This window comes from Gopherus evgoodei, chromosome 9 (assembly GCF_007399415.2).
Source record: "Gopherus evgoodei ecotype Sinaloan lineage chromosome 9, rGopEvg1_v1.p, whole genome shotgun sequence".
NCBI lineage: Eukaryota > Metazoa > Chordata > Testudines > Testudinidae > Gopherus > Gopherus evgoodei.
Genome location: NC_044330.1, coordinates 24,492,419 through 24,518,427, shown reverse-complemented (window position 1 = coordinate 24,518,427; position 26,009 = coordinate 24,492,419). Strand labels below are relative to the sequence as shown.

General features: G+C 40.2%; 1 protein-coding gene across 7 annotated transcripts in view; it reads right to left on the bottom strand.

Annotated features, from left to right (window-relative positions):
* The window catches only part of VEPH1 (ventricular zone expressed PH domain containing 1), a 182,126-nt gene extending 160,245 nt beyond the window's left edge, over positions 1-21,881 (bottom strand). For 6 of the 7 annotated variants that reach the window (XM_030576159.1, XM_030576161.1, XM_030576163.1 and 3 more), the window contains exons 1-3: positions 14,062-14,141; positions 8,124-8,411; positions 4,650-4,865 (exon numbers count right to left, since the gene is read on the bottom strand). In XM_030576159.1, the coding sequence (XP_030432019.1) occupies positions 4,650-4,865; positions 8,124-8,261 (354 nt within the window). In that variant the 5' untranslated portion in view covers positions 8,262-8,411; positions 14,062-14,141. Of the gene's footprint in view, positions 1-4,649; positions 4,866-8,123; positions 8,412-14,061; positions 14,142-21,581 lie in introns of those variants that run through there. The other variant, XM_030576160.1, reaches the window with a different exon arrangement.
* Positions 21,882-26,009: the final 4,128 nt, after the last annotated feature.

Genomic DNA, 26,009 nt, shown 5'->3' with positions numbered 1-26,009 from the left:
GCACTGAAATCGGTATTACCGTATCGGATTAGGGTCAGGGCGGCCGCAAATCGACGGTATTGGCCTCCGGGCGGTATCCCACAGTGCACCTTTGTGACTGCTCTGGACAGCAATCTGCACTCGGATGCACTGGCCAAGTAGACAGGAAAAGCCCCGTGAACTTTTGAATTTAATTTCCTGTTTGCCCAGCATGGAGCTCTGATCAGCACAGGTGGCGATGAGCCCCAAATCCAAAAAGAGCTCCAGCATGGACCGTACGGGAGATACTGGATCTGATCACTGTATGGAGAGACAAATCTGTTCTATCACACCTCCATTACAGAAGACGAAATGCCAAAGCATTTGAAAAAAATCTCCAGGCTATGATACAGAGTCCACAGCACAGTGCTGTGTGACAAGCGTAACGGAAAGCTAAAGAATCAAATGGACACTCATGGAGGAACGGAGGGGGGACTGAGGACTCCAGCTATCCCACAGTCCCCGCAGTTTCCAAAAAGTATTTGCATTCTTGGCTGAGCTCCCAATGCCTGTAGGGTCAAACACATTGTCTGGGGTGGTTCAGGGTATATCTCGTCAATTTACTACCCCTCCCCACCCCCTGTGAAAGAAAAGGGAAAAAAATCATTTCTTGACTTTTTTCAATGTCACTGTATGTCTACTGCATGCTGCTGGCAGACATGGTGCTGGGGCACTGAACAGCAGCATCCTCTCCCCTCCCTTCCCCGGTGGCAGACGGTACAGTGCAGTAGGACTAGTAGCCGTCCTCGACATCAGCCCGTGAGTGCTCCTGGTGGCCTCAAGTGAGGTTGGCCAGGGGTGCCTGGGTAAAAATAGGAATGACTCCTGGTTATTCCCAGCAGATGATACAGAACGGCTGGTAACCATCCTCATCATAGCAACTGGGGGCTGAATTCCATCAGAGCCTCCCCTTTCACGTCTAAAGAAAAGATTCTGTACTGCCTGGACTATCATACCAGCGGGATGCTGGGCTCCTCTCACCTCCACCGTTTAATGTCCTGCCTGGACTATCATAGCAGCTGGAGGCTGCCTCCCCCTCATTTTATCTCAGTAACAAGTCAGTGTTTCTTATTCCTACATTCTTTATTATTTCATCACACAAATGGGGGGACACTGCAATGATAGCCCAGGAGGCCTGGGGAGGAGGGAAGCAACAGGTGGGGTTGTTGCAGGGACACCCCCTAGAATGGCATGCAGCTCATCATTTCTGTGGGATCTGGCACGGAGCGGCTGTGCTCTCTGGTTCTCTGATACACTGGTTCTCGAGTACACTTGCCCCATATTCTAGGCAGGACTGACTATTTTTAGATAAAACATAAAGGAGGGAATGACCCAAGGGGTCATTCCAATTTTTTCTTTGTGCCCCTGGCCGACCTCAGCGAAGGTCAGCCAGGAGCACCTATGACAGTAGCAGACGATATAGAACGACTGATAACCGTCAATTTACAATGGCATGGCAGACGGTACAGAATGACAGGTAACCTTCTCTGCTACCTTGCAAAGGCAAATGAATGCTGCTGTGTAGCGCTGCCGTACCGCCTTGTCAGCGGCATCCAGTACACATATAGTGACAGTGACAAAAGGCAAAACGGGCTCCAGGGTTGCCATGCTATGGCGTCTGCCAGGGCGATCCAGGGGGAAAGGGCACGAAATGATTGTCTGCCGTTGCTTTCACAGAGGAAGGAATGAGTAATGACATTTACCCAGAATCACCCGCGACACTGTTTTTGCACCATCATGCATTGGGATCTCAACCCAGAATTCCAATGGGCGGGGGCAACTGCGGGAACTATGAGATAGCTACAGGATAACTACCCACAGTGCAACACTCCAGAAATCGATGCTAGCCTTGGTACATGGACGCACACCACCGAATTATTGTGCTTAGTGTGGTCGCATGCACTCGACTTTATACAATCTGTTTTACAAAACTGGTTTATGTAATATTGGAATAATCCTGTAGTGTAGACGTACCCTCTATCAAACCTGGCACGTTGCTGTCAGTTGGTCAATGCAGAAGGCAAATTGGAAATAATAAGGGAACTATACAAAGGGATCTTAGGAATGAAATGCTGTATGTAGAGCAGACACATCAGCGCTGGGGAAAGTGGGTGACTCAGACCAAATAGGGAAGACTGACTGGCCATGGAAACAATGGTGTGCTGGGAAGATTCGGCATGGGCCAGCCGAGGAAAACTACACATATAGGAGGTACCCATAAAACCATAAACTTCTAAGAAAATGATACTTCCCTCTCCTGTAATGGGCTCTCAGTGAATTTCAGTTTCTTTATTCCATTTCCAGCTAGCTTCAGCTTCCTCATTTTTACTGTAATTTCTCTCCCCAGCGAGGAAAATGCCCAGACTGTACAGATTACAGTCATTGATGGGCCCCCATTAATAGTCTCCCATTTCGAATGAACCATTGAAGATTATTTTATCAGGGTTAGCACAAATAATGGCTGCAGCAGTTGGATGTCCAGGTCAGCCTAACAATTCATAATTCACCCCAAGGGGTCACAGAGAGGTAAAAAGGCAGCTGTTCCATAGGGTTCGTCAGGGCTAATACCTAGGCTACTCCCTCCAGTCTATCCCTCGTAGGGGCAATTAAACCCTGGCTGCAGATTCCACCACCTACCAGAGCCCACTCAGTTCTTCTGTCTTATTTGGGCCTCCTACACAGTGCCCTCTTGCCCTCCACATGTACTGTACTCCTGCTGCAGGCAGCTGCTGCGCATATATGTTCCCCCTGCTGCTGGCCTCCTTTGACTAATAGTCTACTTCCTGCCTGGCTCTCAGCTTGTCAGTGCCAACTCTCAGGCTGCCTGCTCCCAGGCTTTCTCTCCATAGCCTGCTCCCTGGATGCTGCACCCAACCTGCTGCTCCAGCTCATACAACACCTCTGGTTCTGTCCTGAACCTGTACTCCAAACTCAGGCCACGTCCAGACTACCCGCCGTATCGGCGGGTTAAAATCGATTGCTCGGGGATCGATATATCGTGTCTAATCTAGACGCGATATATCGATCCCCGAGCGCGCCTATATCAATTCCGGAACTCCATCAACCCCAACGGAGTTCCGGAATCGACACGGAGAACCGCGAACATCGATCCCACGCGGTGTGGACGGGTGAGTAATCCGATCTTAGATATTCGACTTCAGCTACGTTATTCACGTAGCTGAAGTTGCGTATCTAAGATCGATTTCCCCCCCCCTAGTGTGGACCAGCCCTCAGGATATTACTTCCTTTACTGCTTCTCTAGACATTGTGGTGCCCTCTACTGATTCTTTCTTTCCAGGTCATCCAGGGCTAGGGGTAGGTGTTGTAGCAGAGTTAGTATGGAGGCTGGATGAGTGTGTTCCTTAGGATACACCCTTTGTGGGCTGTGTGAGTGTGTAACTTCTTCCACAAGTGAAGGCTGTTCAGGGGTGTGTCTGCTTATCCCCCCCTCTGCACCTAGAGAGGAAAACATTCGGTAACAGCGGCACCAGCAGCAGGAGAGGAGGTTCCTCTATACCCTTCTGTACTGGTAAAGAGACAAGGCTGCTTTGCTCATTGAACTCATGCCTGCCTCATTATTCTGTAGCTTGTGCCTGTGTATGCTAGCTCACCAAAAGGCAGACAGTAAGGTAACAAAACAGTACCTAATACTAAGCATGCAGATTTATAACAATATGTAATCTTGGTTTCCTGAGAGTGGTACCCCAGTGATATACATTTCACAAAGCAGAGGAGATGAGTAAATAACAGAAAAAACACTATCAGGATACATTAGCAAATATGGGCACGGTGCTCCGACTTTAACCTTATTTCTGCCTGAGAAACATTTCACACTATTGAACATAGCTATGTGTTCTCATTGAAGCAGGCAACTGAACGTTGACAACCAGCCTGTTGCATGTAATTTTTCCCACCATTGATACTGATGTACCTTTCATAGAGACCTTCCAATTACATAGAAACTATTATGTAAATGTATCCCACAGCACTTTATATGCTGTACTGGAGAAACATTCAGGAGCCTGCTTCAGTTAAAACATATGACTGTTCAAAAACAACTACTTATAGGACAAAGATTCTCCTAGCAGACAAAGGATCAAAATCTGAGCTGTGTGTTCAAGGTCAGAATTTGGCCCATATTTAGTTTCCAGTATTGCATCTGAACTCCACATCACAACTGAGCCTTTAAATGGGATCCTTACTCTTGAAAGGCAATATTTCTATCAGGTAAAGGATCCTCTTCAACCTTTTCCCCAAATGATACTTTTCTTTCAAAGAGTCAAAAGTGCCTTGAAAACAATGGGTTTTGAATGAAATGTCTTTCCCATTTGCTGCTGCTGCTGCTGCAACAATACTATCCTTCACACTTTAATTTTTATGTAAGATGCAAACGTCTAGGGTTCATGTAACAGTAAGGTTGAGAAATTCACCACACAGGAAATTTCAGAAGATAAGAATGCTGCCAAAACATTTACTTGGCCTCAATATACATTAACAGTATAATTTAACATGAAGCTCCAATTCTTGGCTTTTTCAATAATTCTCCAATACACCCCAAGAGAGACTAAGTACAGCTGCTATTAAACTATGACACTGTGAGTTATAGAGCATTTATTGTGATTCAGGCTTACCTGCAAAATGCAACTCATGATATCAGATGCAATTTTTGCATGTGGTGTGTCCTCATCTTTTCCTGAAGGTTTTAGATTGTGCTCTAAACACGACTCCCAGAGTGCCACAAGTGCCTTTCCATGTTTTTCTATGGATGCAGTCTCCCTGATAGCAGTGGTGATTCGAGTGATACAGATTTCCACCACTGCCTGGTCATTGTCGTTAGTCTGGTAGTCCTAATTTTAAAGAAAATACGGGTTTTTAAATTGTATTGTGCAAATGAAGTGTCATCCTTTAAAGAATACCACAAAATGAACCACAAGATGTTAAATTAATTTAACGCTCCATTTTCTTCATGTCATCTATACAATAAATTAGTAGAATACTGAGAGCAAAACTCTAACCATGTCATAGGTCTTTAACTATTCGAAGTTGTAATTTAACACAAAGGAATAATTTGTGCTCCTACAAAAAAATACGAATTAAATTATTAAGATTGTGAACTTTTGTAGTCCCCTATTTTGAAGCTATGGTGTACCTGTTCAATAGATGTGAATGTATGTGCCTTGAAATCCCTGGTTTATATTTTTTCTATTTGTATATTGCTATCAACATTTAAATGTCAACTCTAAAAAAATTACATCCAGGAGTCCAAATAACATATATTATGCAATTATTTAGACTCTCAGATGTAAACGGAGATATTTCAGATTTACACTAGGAACAAAAATAGATTCAATAGGTCTGTTTCCCTGCATGCTATGTAGTTATTTACATCTGTGCAAACTAGATACAAAATGCTACCAAAACATCCATTTTGCACTAGTGTACATGACTACACTGGAGACTCAGACACAGTATATACAACAACTAACCCTCATGCTAAACTAAATATTCTACCTCAAAGAGGCACAGAGGCCAAACACGAGCTAAGTATTAATCAAAAAATATGTTACTTTTACCTGCTAGCCATGCAAATATTTAAGAATTTGGGCTAAATTCAACATTCATTTACAAAAGGATAATTCTGGAGTAACTCTATTAAATCCAGTGGAGTAATTAAATCCACTGGTGTAAATGAGCACATTGGATGTACATTTTAAACTGTTGGGGTGATCAGTTGACCAACCCTACCACATATATCTGATTCTGCAATTTGGCTTTTCCTCCTTGAAATTCCAGGAAAACTCTTCTCCTCTTGTTAAAAAGAGTTTGCTTTATTTTTTAAGATAAAAATTTAATAAAAGCAGAAGTAGAATAATATGGAGATGGCCAGTAAGGTGTTGGCCGGAAACAGAAACAAGCAAGAGATTCATACTAAAGTCTGCATTTGTATTCACTAGCTGCCTTTTAGCCACAGAAAGATGTATAGCAGAATACTCTGCAACTCTAGGGGTCTCCCCACATACATGAGGAAAATAAATACACCTTGACAGCTCAAATTCTGAATTTAAAAATTGTGAGAAGCCTTGCTCCACAGCAATAATGAAGTATATCACTGAGCACTGCTGCCACCCAGTGGAAATTAGCCTTAGGGAATTCAGAAACACAAGAAATCCTTTGTTCTTTAGGATGTAGCATGGGTTAGCAGTTTAGCATGGAGTAATGGCAAATTTAGTCCTTTTGTCTCAGAGGGCTAAGATGGGAGGGATATCTGGAAATGCTGATAATATGCCATTAGTGGAAATATACCAGGAATAAGTGGAGTCAAGAGCTAAACTAATTTGAATAATGCTCTGGAAAAATGTGCAACGGTAATTTTCTGTCAAAGAAATGACCCAAGGAAAGAATTGTCTCTGCACAATGATTTCCCTAATTGATGATTTAGAGCATTTGTGGCCACAAGCAACAGTGTGTTCAAAAGTTCTGAAAGTTAGAGGTTGGAATGTTGCCAAAATCCATTTAAAATCACTATGATATCCGGAAAAGTGCATGTACATTTGCTAGTTCAATATATTAGGGTCCTGTTACAGCTGACAATTTCTCTTCTGCAAGCTGATGTATATTCCAATCAAAAGTGGTCACTATGGGGATTTAAGGGTTTGCAAAATGGCTCAGGCTCAAGGCCGCTCTGAAATATAATTAAGAAATGGATTGGGCTGACCCAAGCATTAACACAAGTTGTGCTTTAGTCAAACACGAGATATTGGACTCAATGAAGGGGTAACTGGGTGAAATTCAGTCACCCATGACATACAGGAGGTCAGACTAGATGATCTAATGGTCCCTTCTCTCCTTAAACTACATGAATCCATGGTACAGAAGAGTTAGAGAGATCTAAACAGATAAACAGTTTCTTAAAATGCTTTCAGAGTATCTTATCTTTGTCTGTCTCCTACCAACTCCTGCAGTACTTTAGCAGCTGAATTCAGCAACATCACAATGTGGCAGGGATGGAGGGAAGTTTGACTCTATAATAAGATTACTTATTGCTTTGGTTAGCAAATAGTTAAAAGAAGCTACTCATATGAGAGGAGGGGTGGGTGAGAAGAGGAGTGGGAGAAAACTTAGAAGAAAAGGGCAGGAGGAAGAGAAAGAGAAAGAGATGAATTGAGAAAAGGTGAAAAGCTAAAAACAGAATGGATTGAGAGAAAAGAAAATCAAGGTTGCCAGCAAGCGGGTGGGTGAAGAAAGTGTCCATGTCTTTGCGTGATAGCAACGTATAGCCCTGGAATGACTGTGTCTGTGAGCACTTCCCATTCATTCTCAGGTCCTCCAATCAATATCCATCCTTCAGCCTGTGGATTCAACTCCCTTTAGTGTGCTAGTTTTCATACTGTCTTTTGGTCAGATTAACAAAAGATTAGTACTGGACTATGCTGATAGGTTATCTGTCAGCCACTCTGGGAGTCCCACACAAGAGTAGAAGATAAGCTGGCAAAGAGAGCACACTTGAAGGCGAGAACTGGTGGCTCAGAATACGGAGAATTTAAGCTAACCTCACAAAGAGTGCTGAGTACCAGGTCAACTATTATTTCTTATGCTGCTCTGTCTCCTTCAGAAGCTTATAGAGTGCTGTAACGGAACTGAGAAAACAACCAATGTAGGGACTTCTCCTGTTAGTGGCAATTCCATCAGAACAAAATTTAGAAGGGCTGCTGATCTGGGTGTCATCCTGTCAGAAATGAAATGATGGCATTTATGTTCTTGCACTATGGCACATGCATTCTTTATTTCATTCATAGCCATAGCATGACTTTAACATCTATTAATCATGTATTAACCCTCAATACACTATAAATGGATGCTTAATATGAAGTGTGACTAAGATCAGTTTAAATTATTTTTCTTAAAATAAAATTCAGAAGAATGAGAACTGAATGCAAGAGCTGAAGTCTTTGAATCTGACATTTTGTTTAGGACTTTTGTGGTTTTTAAAAGGTTAGATTTATTATCTGTTTTTGGTGTTCGGCTTATTCTGTCATTGTTTTCTGACCTTTCTTTTCACAATACATTATCTCATGCAGAAGGATGGCGGAGCATGTCTTACTTACTGGAGATGAACTAATTATTTTTATTTGCTCAAGAGCTTCTGACAGGCTTCCTTCTATCTCAGCATCATCTAAGGAGAATAGATCCCCTGCACGTGAAAGGTCCTTTTGTCCCAAAACCAGCCCAAACAGATGATGCATGGCTTATGTGTTCTGCCAGTCAGACAAATCTCTGCTTGTATCATGTGCTTCAGTCAAATGAGGCTGGTGATGTAGCAACCCATAACCTAGTCAGCAGTTTACTAGGTACAATAAACCTTTTGCACATTCTGAGGCCTCTTCTGCCACGATCTGGAAAAAAAATGCATATATTAGCAAAAGTCTGGGAATGTCACCCTGTGATTCACCAAAGATTTTTCAATGAGTGCTTGTGAAAGGTACTTAATCCCTCATTCAGCAAAGTACTTAATAAGCATGTGTCTAACTTTAGGAATGGTCTAACTTTAGGTAATAGTCAAAAATACATCTGCTTAAGTGTATTACTGAATCAGAGACTACACAGATAGCTATAAAGAAAGAAGCCTTCTCTATTTCATTCTATTCAGGTTGTTATACTATCCTCATCAACATGATATCTGAGCACTTTTCAAAAGGGTATTAAGTGCCATGACTAACATCTGTCACAGATGACTCTTTTTTTACCCTCTCCCCAGAGAGAAACTGTGTGAGCAGGATGTGTGTGTGTGTGTGTGTGTTTTAGTTATTACATGCACACTCTGCCTTCTGTTTAGGCACTGAACAGGTACAGCAGGCTAAGAACAGTGCCCTAGATCTGAACTGGAGGAGAGACTGGACCCAGAAAGCCAGGTTATGCAACTGTTACTTATGATGAACTGGGACTACGCATGCGAGTAAGGTTTTCACAACTGAATCCTGATGTATGAAAAAACCCTGCAATGAGGATGAGCTAAGAATCCTTTTTCCCCATACATCAGCTGTAGGCAATCCTTATGTACAACAACTGTCCAAAATTCCACAAGGAATATTTTATATATTGCATGCTTTATGTATTTCTTGCCTACTTTAAATTATGCTGTTCTTTACCATTGATGATGGAAAATTATCTGCTACCTGAGTCTTGCAGGACATCAATATTAGCGGGATAATCCAAGAGATATCTGGGGTGTTCAGGTACCATACTGAAAAGCGTGGTATAAGAAATAGAATAGAAAAGATATTACTGGTGCTGGTAACCTGCATAGTGCAGCAATAACAACTCACTAAGAAGCCACAACAAATTTCCCTTGATCTGAGTACAAGGACCAGGTTTTAATACCCCTAAGCATGATGAGCAATACCTGACTCCATGAGAAATCCTATTGATTTCAGTGTGGCCATTCAAGAGTTTGTAAATGGCTGATCTATCCCTTTAAGGGCAGCGGAGTCCTGAGGCCAGCCAACCCTGTTCCAAAGCATGGTATCTTTAGGAACAGGTCTCTCTGGGAAGGATCATCATGTGACTACCTGCTGTGAATTATAAGTGTCTGAGCTAAAAAGGAAGCCTACAGGCAAACGGGAGCTGTCCTGTAGCAGAGCTAGGATGATCGGCTGGGGCAGGATTCAAGCACAGCCCAATGAAGTAGAGCTGTGCAGACCTTGCTCCAATGGAAGGAGGAGTTTGAGCATGTTATGTTCATAGCATTCACACAGAGAATTCAATAAAAACATAAATAATGGTGCTGGAGCAATAGTGCAATATAGCACTACTTTCTTTCTTAAACTCCAGAACCCTAATGCACAAAAACCCAAAAACTGAGAGACAAAGCAAGCTGTTCCCTAAACCAGAGAGGCACAACCCACCTTACTCCAGGCTAGCTCGCTGCAAACTGACAGCAGGTAGGCCCAGATCACACACATTCCTACAGTGCTCCTTAATTTGCAAGCAGGATCAAGAAAACACCCTCAAAGTTAAAGTTATAGCTGATAATTTTAAGAGTTTTCAATGCACTGCAGAGCACAGGGACTGGGTGTAGGATAAGACTTGGGGGAAGGTCTCTAGGGGCCAGAGTGGGACCACCAGAGCTCCAAAGCTCAGCGGGAATTGAGGAGCAGAGAGAGAGAGACAGAGCCTGAATCCCTGAAACAAGGGTATATTGGAAGGCCTGAGGAATGACTAAAGGAACTGTGTATTTGGTTTGTGAGGACTTAATAAATTACAGCCCAAAAGAGGGAACATTATTTTAAAACTCTTGTGTGCATGAGAGTTGATTAGAGAACCAAGAGAGGAACTGAGGCAGGGTGACTGCAGTGACTTGTTCCAGGACTGTGCCTGCAACAGGCCTGAATATTGAAAGCATCTAGAGCAAGTGATAAAATCATAGTGAGCAGGAATACAGGAAAGGGCCCTTCAAAGGCTACAATATCTCAGATACAGTTGGAGACAGAACCTGCAGCTCTGCAATGATAGAAATAGTCTGCTGACTGAATGGACACTCCAAACGTGGGAGAAAAATGCAGAAACTGGGCTTGTTTTGGCTTAATTGGCATGTGAGTTGCTTGTTGGCTAGTTTTTGGCTTGTAGCTTGTTTCTTGTTGCTTGATTGTAGCTTGTTGCTTCTTTTTTTTGATCGGCTCCCGGCAAGCGGAGCAAGGAGGGCCAAGCAGGGGCAAGGGGGGGCAAGCAGGGGCAAGTGGGGAGAGAGTCAGGGGTGCACAGTGGGCCCACCACAGTCCCAGACTGAACGCCGGGGAGATCTAGTTACATAGAGTGTTGGAGTTCTCAGGGATTAGCTTGATTTTGGGGTTATTGTGAAAGTTGGGGTGCTTATTTACCCCATGAAAGTTGGGAACTGTGTGACAGAGAAAAGAATGAACCACCTGAGGAATAAAGTACATTTGCAAACACTCACAAATATATGCAAACAGCAGCTAGCCTTTACATTTCATCATAATCACAAGAGGAAACTAAATACACATCACATGATTCCAGTAAATTAAACATACACATTAGAAGAAAGGTTACAGGCTTTAAGCAGTATGAAATCTTCTCTGAAAAGGCAAAGAATAAGAAAATATTTTCCCAGAATGCATCAACTCTGTTACATATAAAAACGATGGTCTGTCAACCTAGAGGTATGTCTTAAGCCAACACAACCTAAAACACTCTCTTTTGTCATTGAAACAGAGTCTTCATTTTGTAAGACCTCTACAATGGGTCAATCTACACTATCTTGTCAAGGCCTAACTTACTTGGTGACTCTTTAATTATATAGACCTTTGACACAACAGAACTCATAAGTTAGGTATGGAAATGAGCTATTAGATTATGTGTCATAGCCCACAGCCAAAGAGAATTGATCTCTATTTTTTATGTCCAGTCCAGTTTTAAATGTCCCAAATGATAGGGCTGCTACCATTTCCCTTGGAGAACAATTGCACAGTTGAATAGATCTAATTGTCAAGAAATTTGCCTGATATTTCAACTAAATATTCCCTTACTTTCATTGTATTAGTCCTTGTTATTCCCCACTGCATCTTCTCCCTTTTTTAACTATCTTAGACTTATATTTCACACTGCCAGCCACCACTTCCTGAAGCTCTAGAGACTTAGCTCTTGAAAGCATTTCACATGAGAAAATTCCTTCAGCCCCTTTATCAGTTCTACTGCTCTTCTCTGAAGTCCCTCCTGTTTGTCAATATCTTCTCGTAATGGGGTATCACAAAATGAACACAATATTCCAAGTCACAGCAGAGAAACTGTGAACTGGACTACTACCTCCAGTTTCACGCCATAAAGACTCTTCTAGAGCCCAAACAACGTAAGTAAATATGCCTAAATGTTGATGTTAGGTGTATCTATACATGGAACAAATTCATAAAATAATCAGAGTGAGGCAACTTCAGCCTAATCACTAGTGGCTACCATTGTAGGAGTACTATATAAAAGATATATGATTACATAGATGCTTGATATAAACAGTGCAATTTATTGATATAAGAATATGTAGCATAGTTCATGAGTTAGTAGGTTGTTATTGTTGCTACACATTGCAAATGTCTTCCTGAGTCTAGCTCTTAACAGCTACCAAGACTAATGGTGAGATTCTGCTATCTTTTGCATTTGTATAATTTATTTCAGTGCCATACTCTAGATTTATACCAATGTAACTGAGCAGAATTTGCCATAAGTGTGCAAACAGTGAAGTGTGAATATTCTGAGTTTTGAAAATAAATCATGTCTGAAAGTGTTTGGAGGTTTAAGGAGAAATGCATGTAGCGTAACCATGGTAAAGGCAGAATCTTGCAAAGAATGAATTATTTGTGGGGTGGCTGGTTGTATGGTGGGGCTGGATAAGAAAGGTGGTGTAAGAGTCAAAAGATGGGATCAAATGTAACCATACTTGCCTGGAATTTCTGCATTAAATCAAGCTGCTGCATTACTGCTAGCAATCTGCCATACAGAGCCTCTAGAAGTGACAGGGAGTGCACCTTAAATGAAACCTATGCATACTAGTTATTGGTTGTAAGAAGCATGGCTCAAAACAAGGCTGGACTTAAGTTTTGCAGCTCCTGATCTCATCCAGATTCCTCCTCATGGATAAATCTCACTTATTCTGTGTACTTGCAATACTGAGGCTGTTTCTTACCTGCCCAAGACCTTCTCACCTCAGTCTGTGGTGACTCATAATTTATTTGAGTGACTCCATGTCCATTGGTGACCCTCTGTACATACACATTGACCCAAAAGCCAGGAGATGAAACCAAAGGGCAACTCTCTAAGGGATATGCAGGGAACTCAATCTCTGCAGCTGCCTGCAGGCAGCAGAACAGGTCAGGGATAGCATTTTGACTGGAGGGCTCAGTACATGCATGCATGCAAGACCGGGAAGAGCAAGGTCTTAATGAAGGCATGTATACTGTATAGGTTTGAGGTATCCTTCATATATAATTAGCACAGAGAATCCCATGCTAAGCAATATGTATATTATATGGTCAAATATGAAACTTTTTAATGTATTTCTAATTCCCATGTATAGTTTCCACCAGCACACTGATTGGTCATACCTGTGTGATACTACCACTTGGAATTGATGTCAATCCTGGGTAAGAGAACTCTCAAAATGCCTACTCATAGCATACACATTTCATTTATTTTTGATACACCATAAAATGGCATTTTAAAAAATGTGGAGAGGTTACATTATGGAAAATGCTTCAAGTTACATTGATTAAAAATATATATAAATACAGTACCAGTGGGCTGTCTCCAAAGCAAAATTTTATCAGTACAGATAATAATTCTTGTCATAAAGAATCCTCATTGATTCTACAAGAAAGAGGTTCAGTCAGGTGTCTCTCACAATGGATCATACAGACTCAAGGCCGCACAAACTCATCTCACCTGGGCCCTTAATTTGAGCTCTACCTGCAGTGTTGTAAGTAAACAGTTCACGTACAACCACCTATGATCTGTTCAGATCTCTTATATTTGTAATTCAATGTACCAGGCTAAATTTATAATCTCATTTACACTAGTTTTATGCCTTTTTTTCAGAAACAATTGTAAAATGTCAAACAAAGGTCAAAACTGATGCAGAGCACTGAGGTCTTTTTTGGAAATAATTCAGCAAAACAACAGTCTCTACTTAAATAACATGCCAAATACACTGCATTCATCCTGTGGTGAGCCTACTATTTTAGATTTTATATTTTAACTGCAAAGATTTGTATCGGTGCAGCAGATTTTACTTTTTCTGGACCATTCACAACAAAACAGAAAGAGAGCTAGTAGAATGTGCAAACTAAATCAACCAAACTAAAAGCACAATGGACTAGATTCTCCTGTCAACTACAGTGAGGTAATCAGGAGTAACTACATACAAGTCATGAGAAGTCATTGATATGAATGAGAGAAGCAGACCCACTGTATTCATATTCAGTATTTCTTACATTTAAAGATGAAAATCCACAGAACAACAAATACAAACAGGTGATTTTTTACCTGTGCGTGGCTCCCCAATGACATTCTTTAGTGGCACAGCTGCAGAGTTGAAACTTGGTTGATATTCAGCTTTGCCTTTGTGCTACAACAGGCAGCATCCAAGGGCATAACAAGTGGAAAGTTATGGAATTTACTGTTAACCAGTGAACCTGAAGCTGTTAATTACAGTGCCAGGAGTAAGGAATTCAAGGAATGCAGATTAAAGCAGCCTAAAAGTTACCAGTGGCTTGATCAGGTGACTAGAATAACCTAAATGCAAAGTGGCCTTATCTGAATGAAATGCTCTGTTCCTAGGACAAAACAGAAGCCTACTCAGAGTGTGGTGTGTGTCTAATAGAGAAAACAGAACTCTCTGTGTTAGTGAAAAGCTATCCTTCCCTGGGAAGAATGTAAAAAGACCCCAGTAAGCTTATGCTTTTTGAAAGAAAGAGAGCAAGTGAATAAAACAACCAGAGAGAAGCTTTACTTTCCCAAAGAATAAATGTGCCATTCCATAAAACAGCTCATGAATACAAAGGAAGACCTGAACATTACTTGAGCTTTTATCATTGATTTAATAAACAGCATCACACAATCTCTGCACACACGACCTACACCGATGCTCGAGTCACGACAAGCCTGCTGTCCATGTCCACTCTTTGAACACGCATTTTGATCTCACAAGTTGAAATGCAAGCACCCTCTCTTTGAGCTTTTGGAAAGGCTATTTCACCTACAATGCTCCTGAATTTTAATTTCCCCAAGACTGCCTTGTGAGGTGTGGGAGCAGAACCAAATCTAAGCCAGCAACAATGCATTAAATGGTAATCAGCTCTTCAAGAGATGTGGTGAAATAAATAGGGTTATAAGTACCTTCAGGGGGAAAAAACACCAGGTATTAAAGGGCTGTTCAAACCAGCAGAGAAAGACATAGTAAGAGCAAGTGGCTACAAGCAGAAGCCAGAAAAAATTCAAATTGGAAATTAGGCAGAAATTTTTAACAGTGAGGGGGATTAACCATTGGAACAAACTACCAAGGGAAGTGGTTCATTCGCCATCTCTTGATGTCTTTGAATCAAGAGTGGATTCCTTTCTGGAAAATCAAACACAAATTATTGGGCTCAATATAGGGCTCACTGGGTTACATTTAAGGACCTGTGATATACAGGAAGTCAGGATTTAATGGTACCTTATGGTTTTAAACTATGAAATTCAGCCCCCAATGAAATCAATGGCAAAACTCCCATTGATTTCAGTAGGACCAGGATTTCACCTACTATATCTCCTCAATGGATAATTAGTGAAGCGGGCCCTTTCTTCCAGTCACTGAGTCTACCCTTCTTCAGAGGTACTTGAATTTTCAGAGGAGGAAGTTTACAAGCATTGTCTATTTTAATTTAATTTAATAAAATAATTAATAATAATACCATGTGTGATTGGTAAATATCATTATATGCATATAACAAATGGGTAAGTTGGTGCACAAAAACATTAAGTGATTTACCTAAAGTCACACAATCAATCTGTGGTAAGATCCACAACAGACACAGAGAGTCTTGATTCTTGTTTCTCTTCACCAAATCACTAGACCACACTACTCCTTTAACTGGAAATATGGATAAAAAACATAGTTTAAGACAACTATTTTATAGGGCCAAATTCTCTGCTTGTGAAATTCTTTGAAGTCAATGGGAATTATGCCTACAGACAATTTGACCCACAGTGTAAGAAGCCAATACTATTGCAAACAGTCTTTGGAAATCCTCCCACATTCACAACAGGTTGGTCTCAGTTTATATTATAACTATTTAGAGACCAAACTGATATATGTGCATATTTTAGTCACCAAAGCACAGGATATTATTCAGCTATGCTGTCACTGTTTCAAACGGAACATTCTAAATCTCTTCCTCTCTCTGATGAAAGTGATATTTTGAGGCACACTCCAGAAACCTGTGAAGGTGTCTGCATCTGCTATGGGCCAGATTTTCAGCAGAGCTCAGCTCCCATTTAGGCACTCTCCTCATCGCCAGATTACAAAAAGGATTCCAGGCCTTATTCTCCTCTCATTTGTACCAATTTTACACCAGTGTAACAGCAATGACTTCAGTGGATTTACTCCTGATTTGTACCTCAGGAAAGGGAAAATCAGGCATCTCAGTCTCTCATAATGGTTTAGCTCCCTGCCTCAAACAGATTCCATTTAGCAGTTTTTATAGAACATATTAAGGACAATGCCAGAAGACATTTCCTTACTGTATGTTCTCTGAAATTGAGGCTACCTCTTCGATAAGCTACAGTGTCTTAACTTCTAATTATGACAAATCTCCTCAAAAGTTTCATTATGTAACACTGCTGAAAAGATTTACACATGCAGGACATTTTTGCTCTTATAAGGAGAAGATTTAAGCACTTCCTTGTTCATTACAAGCTTATGCTGTTTGCTTCTTATTATCCAATAATTTTTATTAATGTGAGCAAACCATAGCATTTTCTTGCGATTAAATACAGTGTTTATTCTCTTTGCTTCTCCGTACAAGGAAACCAGTTTCATAGGCCACTAAAGTAACATTTCCTGTAGGGTCTGGGTGGTAGATAATACTTCCTCAAAGCATGGTTCCTAAACTCCCCTCATGAGCATCTTGATGCTATTTCACCTACCTCTGTTCTCTGCTATAAAATGAGTTAGCATTTAAGTAGCCCACCTCCCTGAAATAAAATATTGTGGAACAAGCATGCCATTTGCTACCATCACACTCTTCGCTCTGCTTGCGTGTATTTTACCCCTCCCTCTACCCTGACTTGTCTATTTAGATTGTAAGCTCTTCAGGGCAGGGACCATCTACTCCTTGGTGTTTGAACAGTACTTGGCACAATGGGGCCCTATTCTCAGTTGGTCCTTCAGCTACCATAGTAAACATTAATAATAATTAAGCAGAAAAAATATTAGACACATTACATTAGGTGCTCTGCTTCTTCCACTGGTACTCTGTGCATTTCCAGATCTAAATCAAAGTCCAATTCCTAATTTTAATGTCCATTTTAATGTATTTTAGGACCTGTTTCTTTTTCCATAACCTGCTGAGACAGATGCACTCTCATTGGGGACCCTGAAGATATTAGTGTCCAAGGTGATCTCTTGGTAGCTGGAGGCACAGCATTCTTATCAGAACTCCTTATTAGAGGTTATCAGAATGAAACCTAGTCTGACAGGTTTCAGCGTTTGATGCAAAACACTCACCTCTATGCATAATAATTGCTCTCATAACTGAAGAGAAACAATAAAAATTCCAAGTATAAAGGCAACTGGACCTAACTGTGAGTCTTAATATTGCCTTAGGTGCTTAGATTCTACAGAAATAGATAAATTAGAAATACAAGTGGGCTGGGCTGGAAATAACATCATACCTAAGCAAAGCAAATTTTGCAAGAATTGCAGCCACAGTCTTTATTTTTAAAGTATTTATAATGAAAATATTGTTGCTAACTTTTGTCCAGACAATGCCATGTCACTGAAAACAGTGCAAAAAGGGAGAAATCTTAAATTTATGGATTAAGTTGTGCCCCAAGCAACTGGAGCATGCAAAACAAAAGAAATACAAAGAAAGAAAAAAAAATTCTTACATGGTTTCTGATTTGGGTCACCTAGTTTCAGACATTTGGGGCCTCATTTTCAAAGGTTCAGACCATCCTCTGTTGCCTTCCACTGAAGCTGTAAAAAATCAGCGCCAAGGTTTCTTCAGGTTGGACATCCAAAAATGGAGGTACTCAATGGTGGCCACTTCAGCAAGTACTCAGCTAGACCAGTGAATGTCTTGTGAGAGAAGTTACTTAGCAATGCACACCGACATGTGCCTAGCTTCAAAAGTAGGCTGAGCACACAGCACAAAATCCTGGGTGATGTCATATCCATGATAGGCTCCAGACACTCAAACCCATTACAGATAGCTCCTGTCTGCTCCTAAAGCCATGGACAAGGTTGTGATCTAACACATCAAGACAAGACAGCTGCTGAGTGCCAATCATCATTGGACTAGGACAGCCTTGATTTGAAAAAAAAAGGTCTATAGTATTATGCCAGTTTAAAAGTGTATCCAACAGGAAACTTGTGGAATTCGTCAACTCCTTCCACCTTTCTCCAAACTCCACTCTTGTTTGTTATGTGTCAATTTGTTATGGACATTAGGCATGGTTATGTTTTCAGGCTGCAGTGTGACATAATAGTAGACATGCTACAAAATCAGCCCATTTTGCTAAAGTTGGAGTATTTCCAGTAAATTTTAATTTTGTTCTTTACTCTGGCACCAACTAACAATGGGAGCCAATAGCTCTTTGCTTTCTATTTTTAGCATGGATTAAAGATAATATATATGTTCCAGGAACTAAAAGTGATCTAAAAATTAGCATACAGGCAGTGTTCAAACTGATGGGGAATTACGGAGTGCCTACATCTACATCAAATAATTTAGATTTAAATATACAGGTCAGGGAAAGAATAGCAGAGAAGGAGAAATCTCTTTGTTAAAGGGATCTTGCAATTGAAGAGCCAGGAGGCCAGAGATCTTGCTATGCCATGAACTTTCTCTGTGCTCTTATGCAAGACACAACTTCTCAGTGCTTCAGTAACTCTATCTATTAAATGGAGAAAATCATTTTTGCTCACCTCAATGGTTTGGTAACAGATTTAATCTATTAAACTCTATAAAGTGCTTTGACATCCTTGGCTGGAAGAAACTATAGAAAGGCAAAATAGTATCAGTAAATTTTTACCTTTTAAGCATTGTTTATGGACATGACAAAAAGGTATTGCAGGCTACAGCCAGAGATGGGAGGGTGCACTTTGCTAAATTTAGGAGCCACTTCAAACCAGAGGACTGAAGGGATTCTACATTTAGGACCCAGTCCTGAAAAGCTTAAACATGTGAGTTATCCCATTAAACTCAACAGGATTATTCATGTATGTAAATTACATGTGCAAGGGTTTGCAGAATTAGTGCCTTAAAATAGCTCAAGATTTCACATATTTGCATCCCATGTAGGGAAATGCATGTTCTGGGCAGTTATGCATTTGGTTTTATTTTACTCCTCTGGCAACACTAAAAGGATTAGAATTATTTTCAAACAAGAATGCTTATTTTGTGTATTACACAGGATTCCAATCACTTAGGATGTTTTTTTCCCTATTTAATTATCCTTGACAGGAAAGGACAGTTCAGCTGAATGAGGAAAAGGGGGGATTCCAAAATTAAAATAAAAACAAAAAAATCACAGAGACTTTGTAATATACTAACACCACTGGATCCTTCTTCTCATAGGTACCTCTCGTGCATAGTAAAATCAGGCCTGGGTGCGTTTCCTAGTTACCTTTGGTCTGAAAGTCTCCTTAGAATGTTCATATGCACAATGAATACACAATATACATTTTGACAAAATATTTGGGACAAAATATCCCCAAATGTAACTCTAATAATTTGATTTTTAAATGTTATTATTACAGATCATTGGCTGGTTAACCTAGAACACTTTGTCTTGCAACTTTTCAATAAAGTTCTCAGATTTTTCAGTGAAAGAAAAGGATGAAAGATTATTTTGAAAGAACATCTTTTCACAAAGTCTGAATGGACTAGAGCAGTTCCCATAAGATTAGCTGCATACATTTAAATTCTTCCCACAAGACAACTATTGTCTTCTACATGCCTCTCACTTTCATTCTGTCATGACAGGTTTCCACACTTCATTTCGACTAAAAAACCTGTGGATTCTGTGCTCTGTCAGATGAAGCAACAAGAACTGACAAGTCGATTAATTTTAAGGTTTTTTTTTAAATTGATCAACTATTTTATAAATACGTTGCTCTGGTTATTGTGTGGTGGAACATTATTGACATCTGATTCTCACATTCAGCTTGGAAATTTTATTTTCATTAAACACATCTGTAAGATATAGTCTCAAAAGTTATACACTGAATCTTCAGATTCATCTCTCCGAAGGAAAGGAATTTCTATCAAAATCAAAGCAATATACATTCTCCCTTGTATACTTTGGAACAAAACTTAAGAATTCTTCCCAGAAACAAAACTGGCATGCAAAGCATTTCTCATATGATAATCTGAATTTTCATAAACTGTTATACCTTTATATTTTAGGGAATGTTTAGTTTTTAAGAATCTGATTCTGCCTAATCCAACCCAAACTACCACTGATCTCTGTGGGAGTTTTGGCTGCACAACCAAAGCAGGACATAACTGCTGTAATAAATACACAAATATACACTTCCACTTCCAAGGGCTGATTTCACAACCCTCTTATTTCTTGACAGAAAAATATCATATATAGCTCAAACTCTTAGTATATACTTGACATTTTACATACCATAGAGATGGAGTTTTCTTGCAATAAGACAAAGAATAAAAAATCACGGGGTTTAATGTACTACACAACATACAGCCAGCTTTAATTGTGTTTTATGTGACAACACTTTATGAAACCTATTATGATTTATATTTTGTTAAATGCCAACAAATTATATCTTTTGGGTAAATATTTCTGAATATCTCTAATATTTGAAAATATTATATTAAATAGAAATTAAATTATACTTACAAGCAAAAAAAGTACATTGTTTCCTACCCTTAAAGGAAAATTATTAAGTACATCATAGAACACATACCAGTACACTCATTGGCACTGTGAGGCTATATAATGCTGGTATTTTAAAATGTTTCTTGAATGAGATCTCAATCCCTGTGGACATTTTTCTATAACACAGCGGTGGAATGGGGAGGGAACTCAATTTGAAACCTTACAAAAGTAAAAAAAAAACAAAAACAAAAACTTTCTGCCATTTATGAGAGAGTGAGAGTGGAGAGACTTACAGAATGAAGAAGCCAGAGGGAGACTGCGGGAATAGGCTTGTAAGAAGTCCACTAGCAAAGTGAAGGTTGAAATGTAGTAATAAAGATGAATTCAGAGTGGCTGTCCCATAGAGCCCTCTACAAGAATGATTACTGAACTAACCCTGAATTTCCTTCATGTGTCTGACAATCCAGTGGGCTTCTCTTTAGCAAATCTTTTAACAGGGCCAGTGCCTTCTCTAGTCCGAATTTTGTACAGAGTTGCCCTGAAATGAAGGCAGTAATAGTGCATTACCTTATATACAGTGCCTGGGGGTGGGGTTGGGATAGGGAATAAAACAAAATGCAATGAATCCCAGGGGGAGAATTAAGAACATTGTAGGATTAGTGCATATACTGCAACACACCATGCTGGGGAAACATTGCTTCCCCTCTCTATGGCATTTGAACCCAAGTTTCCAACATGCACTGTATGTATATCATTGAAATACACTTACACAAGCATAATAACTGTAGTACTTCAATCCACACAAACTAATCAACAATCGCTATACCACTTCTGCTGTCTCAGAAAAACTATTTCATTATTTAATATTTGGATGTGCTATTGTACATTTGAATTGCAGTAATTATTTATTCATTGTTGAAAAATCCTACACAAATGCATATTCATTTAGTTATCCATACCTCTCAGAAGGGAAACCTCTGAAAAACATTAACAACTGAAGACAAAATAGTTGATCTTTAGAGAAAGTCTGAGAAAATCCATTACAATTGTTAGAGTCCCCATTTCAGCCCCCTCTCTCTGGTATGTGAAGCTGCTGGCTCAGTGCATAGCCATGTCAAACCAACCGTACAGTCTATTCAGTTACCCTGGAGTTGTCATGTGAAATCAAGCAAACGAATATCTTCTCTCCATTTCCCTTAACTCTAGCATTCAAAAACAAATCAGAACTAATTCTTTGCAAAGCTTAGCTTCAGCAGCAGCCCGAGTGAAAATTCTCTGAGCTTGATATGTAATTTGAATTAGTTAAAAGGATTTATGTAACAGCCAGTGGTTACATTCAGTTAATGAATAACCTGCTTAGAGTATGAGGAAGTTTTAGAAGTTAATATAAATTATGGGGCCTCTTGTCAGAAATCAGTAAGAGATTGAACCTGTTCATTAGTCTGAGGGTAGGCAAGCCAAAAGGACGAAAAAGAAAAAGTGGACCCCATTAAAGAAAAGATATTATATCATCTGGCACTGGCTGTATCACACCAATTCATCAAACTGAGATAAGCCAGTCTCACTTGCCCAATTTAGACCAAACACCAGGGCAAGTCTAACTGATGCAGTCAGTAACATGTATCCAAAGCTTGGCAGTTATACTGGAGAAATCCTTTCTAAATCCAGCAATGTTTTACACCTACACTGTACATGCTTTCCTTGAATGTTAAACATGACTGGCTACTTTTTCTTCTTCTGCTTTCTGTGGACAAGTATGTTACAGCTTCACAGTGAATTGGTTACAACTACAGCTATGCACCACCATACTCTCTCTTCCATGGTCTGAAACTGAGCTCTCTTCTTAGTGTATGAAAGTCTATAGGTACAGCCCTAATCAATAGCAGATGATGATTCTAAGGCTGAAGTTTTTCCAGTGACAGCAAAGGTGGTATCAACTGGAGCATCATCAAGAGAAGCAGACTATATTGGGAAACCTCTCTTCCATGCAATCACAAAGCCAAACCTTCCCAGCCTGCCATGGGAGAATGAAGACTATGTCCCCACAGAGGGTGAAGGTGAAGTGTTTGTACCATCTTTGTTAGAATGTTTGTTTTTTCACAGCTACAAGAAGGACCTTTCACATGCTCTTTTTAAAAATTCATTTTATAGCACATGCAGATGTATATGTCCTCCATTTTTGATGGTGAGTGCTGTACAGACTACCTACATGCTGAGCCACCCAGAGAAACGCATGCCAAAAAACCCCAACTTTTAATTAGAAGTGGCCTTGAGATAAAAGCCATCTACTCTGTTTACTTGATTCATAAACAACTCTCACTGAAGGTGAACTGAAAATACTTTTGTTTTTTTTCTGTCAAGATCTGAGGTCAGGCATCTGTGTTTTCACTGCCATAGCTGATCACTAATACTAATAGTTCAGACTGCTACATGCCTCTTCTTACATCTTTGGGGGTTTGGCATGTGAGACTAGGAAATACAAAATCCCTATGGAGGCTGACAACATCCAAAACTGAGCAGCTGTTAATGGCACTCAGACATCTGCAGCTGAAGATCATAACTTATCAGCAGGTAAGTAAAGGAAGAGCTGGTTTTCAACTCCTTTGTTTTATCTGTATTTAATGATTATTTTAAAGGCCATGCATATGTTTTTATATTGATTTGGGGACTTAATAAAATACTTAGATTTATTTTCTTTCAGTCTGTTGTTTTGCCTTTAAGAAGCTTTTATACAAATCAACTCATGTTACTAGTACAATACCTAATGATTGTTCACTGCTGTGACATTTTTAAATGAAAGGTGCTATGAAAGTGCCTATTACTATAAAATTGAGATACAAGTCAGCTTCATTAACCCACTTACATGAGTAGTCTTGTTGCAATATATGTCCCCAATCCTGCAAAATCTTAAGCATGTGCTTAACTTTACTCATTGTCAACAGTTTCATGGACATCACTGGGACTATGGGTAAAGGTAAATATATGTGGCAATCACTACAGGATTGGGACCCATAAGGCAGTGAAGGAAGATTTTGCAGCCCACACCACAAGCCATGGGGCAAGGACTCAAGGCCCCAGCTCCAGCCCTGAGCAGCAGCCATGGGGCCATGGGCACAGGGCTCCAGCTCCAGCCCCCGGCTGAAGCCACAGGACAGGGATGCACAATCCTGGTTGCAAAGTCAGACCCAGTTGCAGGGCAGGGGAGAAAAGGGTCACAGTTCTAGCCCTGGCTCCAGTCACAGCCGCAGTCATAGAAGGGAGGCCCACAGTCCTGCCTTTAGCTGTCAGTGGCTGAAGCTGGGGCTGAAGCAAACTAAGTCACAGAGATCTGGAATCAGTGACTGTCATGCCCCCCTGACTAAATTATAGATTTATTTAATCCATATAATTATAGACTTATGAAATCCATATTTAAACATACAGATTTATTTGTACACTAAACAAACAAAGGGGTAAAGGGCTGGGTTTTTTATTAAGTCAATAAATCAGCTTCCCAATTTGCATACTTCTCAGACATTCCAGAAGTCTAGTACTTCTTGGATGACTTTGCCATAATCATGACTTGTTTCTGGGCAATCACAAAGCTGTAGCAGTCCTTGCAACTCATCTGGAAATTCATTCTGACAAGGGTTTCACTCCACACCAAGTCTATGCTGCTTCAATTCCGGACATCAGTCCATGCATCTTTCATAATTGAAAATACACGCTCTGTGTATTCGTTGCTTACTGGTATACTGAGCACGTATGACACCAGCTTTGTCATGTTCAGGAATTCAGTGCTACTGTCCTTGTTTCTCAGCACTTGAGACCAGAGTTCCCCAACTGAGTAAGCTCTAACTTGGAGTTGATGTCTTTGATGATACAGTACTCATCTTAGAGCAGATCAAGATCCACTGTTTTCTGGAAGTTTACAGCTGTCATGGCCGCTGACAGATCCTTGTATTCGAATGCCCTATTAACTTTGATATTCAAGCACTGGGTATTGAACAAGTAGCCGGTTGTTGAAAAATCAAACCATTTCTCTAAATATAGGATCAACACATCATAAAATTTCATGAAGTCTTTCTGGAGACATTCAGCAGTGACAGGCAGCATCTCAGTTAATGCATTTTCAACTCTGGAGCCAAAGAATTTGTCATTCTTCCATTGCTGAAGTTTTATTCTCAGAGTATTCATTATGGCATACACTTCACATGCTGTCATACTCTCATTTTCCAAACAGAGCACAGTATCATTGAAGATTTTCAGGACATTCTGGAGGAAAACTGATGAACCTCAACTTTGTTCGGCCCCTCACTTTGTTCACCATTTTCCATATCCGAGAACAGCACCCATAGAGATTTTGAGCACTTCTCACAGCCTAGAGTAACAAAGTAGCACTTAACAGCCTGCCATGTATTTACAAGCCTGTTTACCGCTGCGAAAAGACTTAACAAGCGTGTCGGAACGTGGTGCAGTAAAGTGGAATACTCCATATCCACAAAGTCAAACAGATCCTTCAATGCTGTTACTCTCTTAGCAGAACTGCTGAAATGACTGAACATCCAGAGTCTCAATATCAACTTGCAGGGTATTGCTAGCATGTTTCACGGCATTGTGCACAGCATGGGCAGGGCAGTTTGCAGGCAAGATGTTTTCGTTTTGTTTTTTTAAATTCTGGTACGCTGATTGTTGCTTTCCATAATTCACATTTGCATTATCAGCACAGTAGGAAGATACTTTGTTTAAGTCTAGTTTGTGTATCGCAGTTTTTCTAGTAATGTGTTGCTTATTGCCTCTGCAGTCTCTTCACTTTGCTCATAGAAGTCTAACAGTTTATCTTGGACCCCATGTTCAGGTGTCCAGTATTTCAGCAATAAGGGGAAAGTTTTCACACTGCCCTTGTTAGATGCATCTGTGGCAACTGAGAAATAGGAACCGTCTGGCTTGCTGAGGTCTTTTAAAAATTCTATTGAGAGTGGTGACAGCACATTTTTTATCAATGCCTCTGCTTTAGTCCAGCCACAACTGACATGCTTTGCAATCGTTGAATCTGGATACAAGGTAGGCGCCAGCTTAAGTTCACAGTCACACAAGCGATAGGAGTGTTGATGGACTATTGTGTGGTAAACTTGAGTTAGCTCAACAGCGATAACCTTGTTATTGAAGGATTCATTTGGCCTGCTGAAAAAATGTGAGACCAGGGTATTGCTCTTGTGAGTCTTGGAGTTTTGTTCATAATTTTTTGAATCAGCATGATGCTTAACATCAGACTCACCGCCATGGCAAATGCTAAATTCCTTCTTGCATGCTTTACAAAAGGCTTTTGAATCACACTAGTAGGATTTCTGAATCCAGGTGTAACTGGCTTCCCATTCTGTCTTTTTTGATTTTTGGTAGTTAGCTCC